Source organism: Podarcis bocagei (assembly GCF_964188305.1).
Source record: "Podarcis bocagei genome assembly, chromosome: 5".
In the NCBI taxonomy this organism is placed as follows: domain Eukaryota; kingdom Metazoa; phylum Chordata; class Lepidosauria; order Squamata; family Lacertidae; genus Podarcis; species Podarcis bocagei.
In genome coordinates this window covers 97,086,131-97,097,497 of record NC_138129.1, presented here as the reverse complement: position 1 = coordinate 97,097,497, position 11,367 = coordinate 97,086,131, and the positions used below count along the sequence as shown (strand labels likewise).

At 44.9% G+C, this 11,367-nt stretch overlaps 1 protein-coding gene across 3 annotated transcripts in view; it reads left to right on the top strand.

Moving 5' to 3' along the window:
* Positions 1 to 1,569: 1,569 nt before the first annotated feature.
* RASAL2 (RAS protein activator like 2) overlaps positions 1,570 to 11,367 on the top strand; it is a 256,803-nt gene continuing 247,005 nt past the window's right edge. For 2 of the 3 annotated variants that reach the window (XM_081194285.1, XM_081194284.1), the window contains exon 1: positions 1,571 to 1,747. In XM_081194285.1, coding sequence (XP_081050411.1) covers positions 1,588 to 1,747 — 160 coding nt within the window. In that variant the 5' untranslated portion in view covers positions 1,571 to 1,587. Of the gene's footprint in view, positions 1,748 to 11,367 lie in introns of all 3 variants that reach the window. The other variant, XM_081194283.1, reaches the window with a different exon arrangement.

The window sequence follows — 11,367 nt, the reverse complement described above, 5'->3', positions numbered from 1 at the left end:
CTGGATCCACACATCCTTCCACAGTGGCGACATAGGTTTCCAGGCGGGAGTTGATCACGATGAGGGTTTTCCAAGCATGCCTTCCTTTTAGCACGTTTCTCCCTTGCGTCCTGAGTTTGAGTGTCTTCAAAGTCCACGACACCTTTGGTAAAGGCTGTTCTCCAACTGGAGCCCTCGCAGGCAAGTGTTTCCCAATTGTCAGTGTTTATACTACATTTTTTTAGATTTGCCTTGAGAGAGTCTTTAAACCTCTTTTGTTGAAAGCATTACGCTTTCCATTTTTAAGTTCGGAGTAGAGTACAGTGGTACCTCAGGTTAAGGACTTAATTCGTTCTGGAGGTCCGTTCTTAACCTGAAACTGTTCTTAACCTGAAGGACCACTTTAGCTAATGGGGCCTCCTGCTGCCACCGCGTCGCTGGAGCACAATTTCTGTTCTCATTCTGAAGCAAAGTTCTTAAACCGAAGTACTATTTCTGGGTTAGCGGAGTTTGTAACTTGAAGCATATGTAACCCGAGGTACCACTGTAGTGGCTTTGGGAGACGATCATTAGGCACCCGCACAACATGACCAGTCCAACGAAGTGGATGTTAAATAATTATTGCTTCAACACTGGTGATCTTTGCTTCTTGACAAAGACACCCGCCTCCTTTGCGCCTCGTCTCTGAAAGGAAACGCAAAGAAGTGTTGCCTGGATCTCCCTGCAATCTCGCGCAGCAGCATTTGTGTTTTTTTTAATAATATTTTATTAGGTTTTATCAATAGAAAAGTTTATAAAGATACAAAAAACGAAAAAGATAGAAAATTACAAAATACAAAAATACAGACATTAAACACAAAGAAAGAAAAAGAAAAAGCACATATAAAAGAAAAACAAAAAATCCCTCTTTCTTAATTTCTCATCTTTAGTTAACTTATTTTCCTGACTTCCTCACGTCTCCCATTTTTGTATCCCTTTTAGCAGCAGCATTTGAACACGTGTGTGTGTGTGTGTGGGCTGTGAAGTTTCCTCTGCTTTTACTGCCTCGTCTTTTTGCAAACCGTCTTTCTTACAACCAAGCGGCGTATAAATAAATAAATATCCCAGCTAAGCAACAGCCGCCGCCGCCGCCAACTGCGGCGAACCAACTATGAGTCCCCAGGCGCCCTCCCTCATTTGCATACAGCCAATCCACCCCCTCGGGGCGCCCTCCTTCATTTGCATACAACCAATCAGCGGCCTCTATCGAGAGAAGGCTGGGGGGGTGGGCGCGCGCGCGGGAGGGAGGGAGGGAGGGCGCGTCCGAGCCTGTAGGTGCGCGTCGATGGGCGATTGAGTGCGCCTGGCCGAGCCCCCCCCCCCGCCCGTCCTCTGCCTGCCCACGCCGTTGCCTCAGGCGGGGAGCCCGGCCGGCTGGCTCGGCGATCCATTGCTCGCGCCTCCCTCCCTGGGAATGCCGCCCGCCGATGCCGCCGGGTCTGAGGGAGAAGCCGGGCTGCGGCGGCGGGAGCGGGGAGGCGGCGGCGCCGGGCGCGGGATGGAGCCGGCGCGGGGCGGCGGGGTGCAGTGACCGAGGAGCGGAGGGGAGCAGCCGGCGGCGGCGGCAGGATGGAGCCCGGCGCGCCCTCGGCGGAAGCGGCGGAGGGCTGCCTGGAGCGCCTCAGGAATTCCCTGCCGGGGCCCGCCGACCTGGCCGGGGCGGCCAGCACGCTGGAGAGGATCCTGAGGGAGTCGGTGTGCCAGCTGCAGGGCTGGCTGCGCGTCTACGGTAAGGAGCGGTGGGGAGCCCCGGCCCCACCGAGCCCCTCACACGCCCCCTTCGGCTCCCCCTGGACGCGGTCCCCCCCCCAAATACCTCCTCCAGCAACATCACCTCCTCCCGGTTCTCCCGCCTAAAAGGTGGGTTTTCCCCTTGCTCTCCTCCTGGATGCGACCTCTCCCCCTCCCCCCTCTCTGCCACCCTCCGACTCACGGATCTGGATCCGGGGAGGAGGTGGGATAGACTATATTTTCTCTCTCCACCACACCCCCTCCCCGGCTATCCACATCTCGCACCCCATTCATAGCCCCGCATTGGGGTAAGTATACAGCCGCCGCCCCCTGCTTCGTTTCAAAGATGGAAGAGTTGGCACTCCAGCGCCGATCTACCTGGAGACGCACCTGCCCCCCCCCCCGTCTGATATCTCAGGTGTATTTCAAGGTGTGACTCCTGGGTGCTGCTAACCAAACCCCTCACACGCCCTGGACCTTTTTTTTTTTGCATTGATACTCCCGCCCCAATCGTATTTTCTCCCTCTCATAAGCACAAAACAGCTGTTGTGCGTTCACCTTCAGCAGCGTGGGATGCCTTTAAACCTTTTATTAAGATGATGTGCCTTTGCTTTAGGGCCATATGTGAGTCTTCTTCCTGGACCTTTCTTAACGCTATGGAGGGCAACGCTGATCCTGATATTGGCAACTTAACCGTCAGGTTTCAACCCACTGGTTTGGAAACACTTGACTCATGGTCCCCCAGCTCTTTCCCAGCACAGTCTTTCTGATGCTTTCCTTTCCATTTTCAGACAGCTCCTTTTTGTATCTGCCCCAAGGTTGCCCCAAGGCTGCTTAAGACAAATGTTGACTGGCCAATAATAGTGATGCTTCTTTTATCTTGTATCATACTTCTGACCTTCATATGAAGTCTCTTCCCATGGTTGCTTATGGCAAAATTTTATTTGGAACTTCTGCACTGCTAACCCTGTTGTATGAAGCCTGCTTCTCTACCTTCCTTGTGACAATATCCAATAATGTCTTTGATAAGCATTTTGATTATTACGGATGTGCTCATTTCTTTGTGTCCATGAAAATTTTCCTCTGGGCAGCTACTGGCTTGGCTGCACATTACTGCCTCAGAACATGGACTGATCACCAACCAAAGGGTTAAGAGAATTCCTTAGTGGAAGCTGCTCTTTATGGAAATAAAAAGATAAATAAAACAAAGTAACTTCTTAGGAGTGTGTGTGAGAGAGATACCCACCTCCTGGCACTGCTTCTTCCTAGCTTCCTCCCCACCCTTTTAGAAAGAGCCGACCCGTTAATTTCAGAAATCATGCTTGCAGAAGAACAGATTAGGTTGCAGAATGTGCTGTTGCATACAGTCCCATTGTCTGATCTCTGGGTATTTATTCCAACCCAGCAGCAAGTTGAAATACTGATAAATGAGCAAAAATATCACATGTTCATGTCACTCTGAACTTGGGGAAATTGCAACCACAATTGGATTGTTTATGGTTGAACACATGACTAATATCAGTTTTAAAGTTGGATATCTACTCGGAAATAAGCTCATTAAGTTCAGTTGTGTTTACTTCTGGGTAAGTGTGCATACTGCACGACTGCAGCCTAAATAGTGGCTTATTTGTTTTTAAATTCATAGGCTTTAAACAACCAAGCCTGTACCTTGGACACATGTGCAGACAGACCTTGGGCAAAACATTTCTGCATTGCAGGGGGTTGGACTAGATGGCTCTCAGGATCCCTTCCAACTCAACAATTCTGTGATTACAGTGGTACCCCGCAAGACGAACGCCTCGCAAGACGGAAAACCCACTAGACAAAAGGGTTTTCGGTTTTGGAGGCGCTTCGCAAAACGAATTTCCCTATGGGCTTGCTTCGCAAGACGACAGCCCATAGGGAAATCTCCGGGACAGCGGGGAAGCGCAGCGCGTCTTCCCCACTGTCCTCGGACCTCCTCCCGCCGCCCGGCTTCGGAACGAATCTCCGATGCCGGGTGGGGGGGGGCGCCTCCTCCCGCCGCCTGGCATCGGAACGAAGCTCCGATGCCGGGCGGCGGGGCGGGGAACGCCTCCTCCCGCCGCCCAGCTTCGGATGGCTTTCCTGAAGACTTGGGGTGGGAGGAGGGTTTTCCTTCCCACCGCCAACATTCAGAATGCTGTTCTGAATGTTGGCGGTGGGGAGGAAAAACCCTCCTCCCACGCAAGCCCCGGGAACAGAGGGAAAGCGCTGCGCGCCTTCCCCTCTGTTCCCGTACCTGTCCTGAAGGCTTGCGCTGGGGAGAAAAGCCCTTCTCTGCACCGCCAGCCTGGCAAGCGGTTTCCCTAGGAACACATTAATTGATTTTCAATGCGTTTCTATGGGAAACCGTGCTTTGCAAGACGAAAAACTCGCAAGAAGAAAAAACTTGCGGAACGAATTAATTTCGTCTTGCGAGGCACCACTGTATATGACAGGAAACACTCCTCTGTAATTATTCAATGTATTCTAAAATGTTAAGAAGCTGATAATTATTAGCAAACTGCCCTTTGTACTAGTTTTGAATAAGTCAAGTACAGGATGCTCAGTTGAAAGCACCCCAGGATCTAGATGGGGAATGCTATCATTTTGTAATCGGTATTTAAGTCCTTTGTGCTTGCAAGATGTCAAGAAGAGAAGCAGTGTGAGTAAAGCCTCATTTTCTTCCCTTTCCAGCTGGATTTTGGATGACTATTAATGAGTTGCTAGAAGATACTGACATTGTTCATCTTGTGGTTTTGTACTTACTGACTTGCATTCAACTGGCATCCTTATTTATAGAAAAGGTTGATGAGAGCCTGGAAAAAGGATGTTAAATTCTTTAGTGATCTGGCTGATGTACAAGACACAGTGTTATTTCCTATTTCTTTTTCAAATCCTCCTTGGTATGTAACCTCCCAAAATAAATCTGTATCAGTACGCCTTGCCTATTCCCAGACTCAGCTTTTTTTAGCCATACTGTGCGCTCTATTATAGAAATATATTGTGACTCAGTCTTAAAACAAGACAGCAATCAGGAGTTGGGGTGGTTTTTTGTTGTTGTTCTGTACCTTCATACTTTGTTCTAAAGTATTAATTTACTGGGTAGTACTTTGCTTCTCAGTGAACTATTGATTTCCTTGTCAATTAAGTAGTTTGCTAATAAAGATCTTTTGCTGAGCGCTTAAATGTTGCTGGGCTTCTAGGCAAATTTTAAACTTAAGTGTGGACAGTTGTTGCCAAGTTGGCAGTAGACAATGAGGAAGATGAAATGGGTAAGCTGATAATTTTTATTGGACTGGCTTCTGTTACTATGAGAGACTGTGTGCTAATATGATAAATGTTGCTAGACAGTGTGCTTGAATGATATAGGCTGCTAGACAAACTGCCTCCTAGTAAATCTGTAAAATGCCCATCACTATAGCAGACAAAGTTTACTTTATTACATAAAAGTGAGTGGCCATTGTTGACTTCTGTAGAGGAAAGTTAAGGCGCTGCAGTAAGTGATTGGCATTAAGTTAGGGGAAGACCTGATGTTGAGGTTACTTGTGTCAGGGTTGAGGTTTCAGCTTCACAGTGTTGGACATCATAGCACCTTCCTCTTTTTAAAAAAAATGGCTCCCATTTACATACGTGGAGAAAAGTAGAGATGTTGTTTAGTCATGTCCGACTCTTCATGATCCCACTCTTCATGACTCTTCATGATCTCATCGACCAGAGCACGCCAGGCACTCCTGTCTTCCACTGCCTCCCGCAGTTTGGTCAAACTCATGTTAGTAGCAAAGTAGAGGTAAAAAGGTAAAGGTAAAGGGCCCCTGACAGTTAAGTCCAGTCACGAACAACTCTGGGGTTGCGGCGCTCATCTCGCTTTACAGGCCAAGGGAGCCGACGTTTGTCCGCAGACAGTTTTTTCTGGATCATGTGGCCAGCATGACTAAGCCACTTCTGGAAAAACCAGAGCAGCGCACAGAAACGCTATTTACCTTCCCGCTGAAGCGATACCTATTTATCTACTTGCACTTTGTGCTTTCGAACTGCTAGGTTGGCAGGAGCTGGGACCGAGCAACGGGAGCTCACCCTGTCGTGGGGATTCAAACCGCTGACTGTAGACTCAGTGATTTAGTGGCCGTAGACTCAGTGGTTTAGACCACAGCGCCACCCACATCCCGGTACTGTTATTAAAAGTGCAGAGTATATGGGACAAAAGCTGTCTTCTACTCAAGACATGCAATTACTACCTTTGCCTTCATTGTCTTACAAGAGGTTGGTTGGTGCCACTGACTACTTCTCTGAAAGAAGAATATGGAGATGAGCCCTGAGGGGTCCATGCACCAGCAGGGTGTTTACTTGCCCAGAAGTTCATTGTCTCTGTTTCTGGTTCATTGTTATGTTTGGTGTTTCCTCTAGTGATGTGTGTATCACTTGAAGAGAGCTCCCTACACCAAAAGTCCAGCGCAGTTCCTATGGGAGCATAAGAAGAAACAGCCTGGAGCTTCTCTTGTGTAGAACAAATGTTCTCAAGTGAAACCCTTCACACTAAGGTTTGCATATTTGCCAGAGAGGGCACAAGTTCTTCCTTATTATTTTTTCTATCACCGTGTGGGTCTGAACGCAGAATGTATCTTCTCATACCTCCTCACCAGTGCTCAGAATACAGTCATACTTCGGGTTACAGACACTTCAGGTTGCATTTTTTCGGGTTGTGGACCGCCGAAACCTGGAAGTACTGGAACGGGTTACCAGTGTGGTGTAGTGGTTAAGAGCGATAGACTCGTAATCTGGGGAACTGGGTTCACGTCTCCACTCCTCCACATGCAGCTGCTGGGTGACCTTGGGCTAGTCACACTTCTCTGAAGTCTCTCAGCCCCACTCACCTCACAGAGTGTTTGTTGTGGGGTAGGAAGGGAAAGGAGAATGTTAGCTGCTTTGAGACTCCTTCGGGTAGTGATAAAGCGGGGTATCAAATCCAAACTCTTCTTCTTCTTCGGCGGATGTGCATGCGCAGAAGCGCTAAATCGCGCTTTACGCATGTGCAGATGCGCCGAATTGCAACCTGTGCATGCGCAGACTCACCGCTGAGCGTTGCGGACGCTGCAGGTTGCGAACGTGCATCCCGCATGGATCACGTTCGCAACCCGAGCGTACAGTGTACAGGGTTTCCTGTTCCTTCTGTTAATTATCACTGGGATTCGCTCTCCCTAGGGCCTTAGTAGCATGCTGTAGGTTTACATAGGCTCAGTTTCCTCTATTTTACTTTATGCTTTGGCTATATGTTCCTTTGTTATGAGCAAGAATGTGGGTTGTCAGGCAATGTCCTAGTTTTTCTTGAGGAAGCTTTAATTGTTGTTTCTTTGCCTTGGGGGGGGGGGCTTACTGTAAAGTCTGAGTCCTTCCTGCTTCCTAATACAGTATCTTAAACAGAATTGAGAATCTGTTTGTTTGTTGAGTTTGTATGTGCACACACGCCTAGGCTAGTAAATAAAATACAGTAAATAAATACAGTAAATAAAATGGAGGCATTTACAAATATGTCTGTTTTAAGGTGCAACACTGAGAATCCACATAGGGAGTGATGAATACTCCAGTTAGCTACATGTAAAATGTTGATGAAGTCATAGGTTTTTTGTTCAGCGATGGACTGCAATTAGCTAACCAAAAGATAAAGGTTGCTGATGTAAGCTGCACAGATACAAAAACATTTCAACTTCAAAAACTATGAAAAAATACAATGATTTTTCAAGCATGATTGGGCTAAGAAATGATTCTGTAACCCAAAGGCAACAAGTAATTCTTTCTGGTTAATATCAAAATGAACTACAGAAATGGCAAGTTCAGTTGTTTAGGGGAAAATAAAGTATATACTTCCTTTCCTTTCCACGGTATCTTGTTTTACTTAAATTAGGTTGAAGTATATATATATTTTCAGATCATTTTAATCCTGTTCTTGCCTTGCATAGAGTGACCTGGATATGTTTCTGTGCATTAGTAATCAAATCAAAACAATTCCATGCTGGTGTACAACTAAATGTAGTTTTTAGTATGTAGATATTTATAGAACTGTGGAGCTTTTTGTAGTTAGTGAGTAAGTATGGCCACTGAGCAAAGGGAAATGGGCTCAAAGTCTGACATTTGCGATCTGTATTTCCCAGTAAATATTGGGAATGGCTAACACCACTCTGTGCCATGAATGACTCTGGAGGGGAAGCCTGTCTTGTGTAAGAAATGCTAAGCATCACTCTTCTAACATTGCAGTCAGGGGAGCTATTAATATAATAGCCACCCATGGTTCAGTTTTCCCCGTGTGTCCTTACAGATACAGTGAGTGGATTTTCCAATTGTTGCAACTGAAAGGTACTTTGCTCAAAAATAGCTTGGTTAGAAGAAGCAGTTACTTAATTTGAAATGAAGTTGTTGGCCACTTCTCAGAGCTGATTAATCTTGTATATGTGCTAGGTACTGTGTGCTTTTCAGCTTGCCTCTGTCCAGGGAGCTCATTCAGGGACTCCTCCAGTTATAGAGGCTATACAGCTTGTATTTGTAAGCACTGGGAAACGGATTTGCAAATAATGCATCATAATAGCCAGCTGCGGTGATAGGCTGGCCGTGTGACCGTGGTGTGTGTGTGTGTGCAAAGGAAGGGCTTCACTATGGGATGTGCTTTCAATGTGACTCCAAGGACTTTGCCTGCTCTCTCTTCAGTAGGAGCCCTAAATCAACTAAACATGTTTTCCCATTTCACCAGTATCTCTTTTATTTTTTCTGAACTTTGCATGATTGCTGCCAGTGATTGAATACACAAATGACTGGCTGGTGAGTATGATTGTGAATACTTAAAAATCTACTGCTTTTTTCCAGGGTTTGGAAAAATCTGTTTAGATGTCACAGGAAGTAGGAAATTCTGGATAATTGTTTGAAAAAAACACAGAATAAAATTTGCCAGAATATCTTCACAAGCTTCACATCAATTGAATGGATGTATTTCTAGTCTGCAACTAGATGCTTAATGCTAAAACAGATAACTATCACTATCTAATAGAAATTACATTTTCACACAAATTCTATATCTACAAACTAAGAACAGAAAGGATTTACAAAAAAGTTTATATTTGTGATCGTTAGAAGCAGCTCCTGGATTTTCCACACAACCCAAGTCTCTTTCAGAAGCATTCATGCATATAAGCCTTATCCAGATTGCAACAATGCAAGGAGAATACCCATAACAGGGAAGTAATTCCTGAACCCTACTCTCCAACATGTTTGAATCACACACAAACCTGAAAAGTTCACTATTCATGCTCCCACCAATTGATGTGAAGTTTGTGGAGATATTCTGGCAAATTTTACTCTGCATTTTTTTGGTTCAGTATTGTTTTTATGTTTGTATTACAAAACCAACATAGAATGCAACTTCTTGGAGTTCTATTAGCATTTAAGGGAAGGAGAGTATGCAAAAATATTTTAAATAATTCAATTATATTATCAAAGAATGTTTTATATAGCAGACAATAAATCAGTGATATAGTAGCTGAACATAAACACAAATATTCTTAGACTCCCATACAGTGGTGCCTCGCAAGACGAAATTAATTCGTTCCGCAAATTTTTTCGTCTAGCGAATTTTTCGTCTTGCGAAGCACGGTTTCCCATAGGAATGCATTGAAAATCAATTAATGCGTTCCTATGGTCAAAAAAAGTCCAAACAAAGCCAAATTTGGTACAACAAGAGTTTATTAAGTGCTCTTTAAAGTCACACATACGGTAAAGAGCATCAAATCCAGAAATGTTTTTAAAAAACAGCAGAGTGGCCCAATGGTCACAGAAAATCATAAAAATGCAGAAAAAAAACAAGCTTCCAGATTCTTGCAAACCCCTCCCCAACTGTTCACCCAGCACACAGAAATTCAAATCCAGAATTTTTTTTAAAAAACAGCAGAGTGGCCCAATGGTCACAGAAAATCATAAAAATTCAGAAAAAAAACAAGCTTCCAGATTCTTGCAAACCCCTCCCCAACACCAAGTCCTTGAATTCCAAACACCCCAACCCAAAATCCAACCCCCCCCCAAAAGTTTTAAAAGCTTAACTTACCAAATGGCTGCAAAAGAAGTTTTGGAAAAGCTTCAAAAATCACCAAAGTCTTTAAAAACCTCAAAAAAGGCTACTATGTACACTGCGTTCTATGAGTTGCTCCTCGAAGTCAAGTCGCAACTGTATTAACGGTGTTAAGAAAAAGGAAACAAACTTGCAAGACGTTTTCGTCTTGTGAAGCAAGCCCATAGGGAAATTCGTCTTGCGAAGCAGCTCAAAAACGGAAAACCCTTTCGTCTAGTGAGTTTTCCGTCTTGCGAGGCATTCGTCTTGCGGGGCACCACTGTAATTATAAAGAGATGATCTGGAAGTAACACTGCCTTTTCAGTCATAGACAATAACTTGGTAAAGTAGTACAGTTGGCTCAAATGGGCATATGTGAGAAAGAACCTCCCTTGCCAGTTTAAGGATTGGCTGAGTGAGGCCATTAGCTCAAAACTATCCATGCAACCTAAAAACAAATACAATTTGCTTCCAATTTTGACAATTTCTGATTTCTAAAATTAAGTGGAGTGGCACAGCAGAAGTGTGCTGGGCCCATAACCCTGTTGTTGGGATACTGCCGGGGAGTCGGGGGCATCAGGCAGGCCCCCAGCTGGCTCCGGACAATCACCGGTCTCCCGTGGAACAGCATCAGTCAGCCAGCGACACGAGCCTCAGATACGTTTAGAGACCCGTGCACGCTCTGTCAGCAGTGTGTGTAAAACACCTCACAGCAGAAGAGGCTGACAGAGAGATGTGCAAGCAAAATGTACAGCATTTTATTCAGCATAGCTCAGGAGCAAAGGAAAACATGTCTGCTTGCCTTCGTGTCCAGCAAAACAGCAGCAACAAAAAAGCTATATACAAAACGGAAGTTCCCAGTGAGAGCTGGAAGTAAACAGGCATGTGACACACTACAGCCTGTTCCTTTTAAGGTGAAATATATCCTAACAGTTTTATGCCCTAATGAGTCATGATTGAAGCACCAGACTAAAAATAATGTTTTATATATATTTCACACATGCATCTTGACTGTCTTGTAGCCAGACAGTAAGCACTGGGTTAACACAAATCAAAATAAACATACATGGCTGGCAAGGAGCAGTTGCTTATATGTGTCACAAGTTATGTTCAGAATCACATCCTTTGAAGCAGAAGAGGGGAGATTAATTTTCAAGTAAATGTTTTAGAAAAAAGTTAACTATATAGTTTATGGGTCCATATCTAGGCTGAAGTAGTGTTTATCAAAGCTCACAAATAGGGCTGTAGAATATAAATATGTGGTTAAGGGATGCTCTTTTAGCCATGCTCCTTTACTGGACAATTCCTCCTAGCTAGATTGGTTTATTGGGCTATGATGCTTCAAGAGTAGGGTTTGGCCGGGGGGTTTTGTCAGCCTTCTGAAATCTAGGAAAACTATTCGGTTTGCTACCTAATTTTCCTTGTGTACTGAAAACTCTGGCATGATATGTTACGCTTCATGGCTGGATCTGCTTGGTTCCCTTTTATTACTGTTCTTCGTTTATGCCTCTAAGTATAGAAGTAATTAG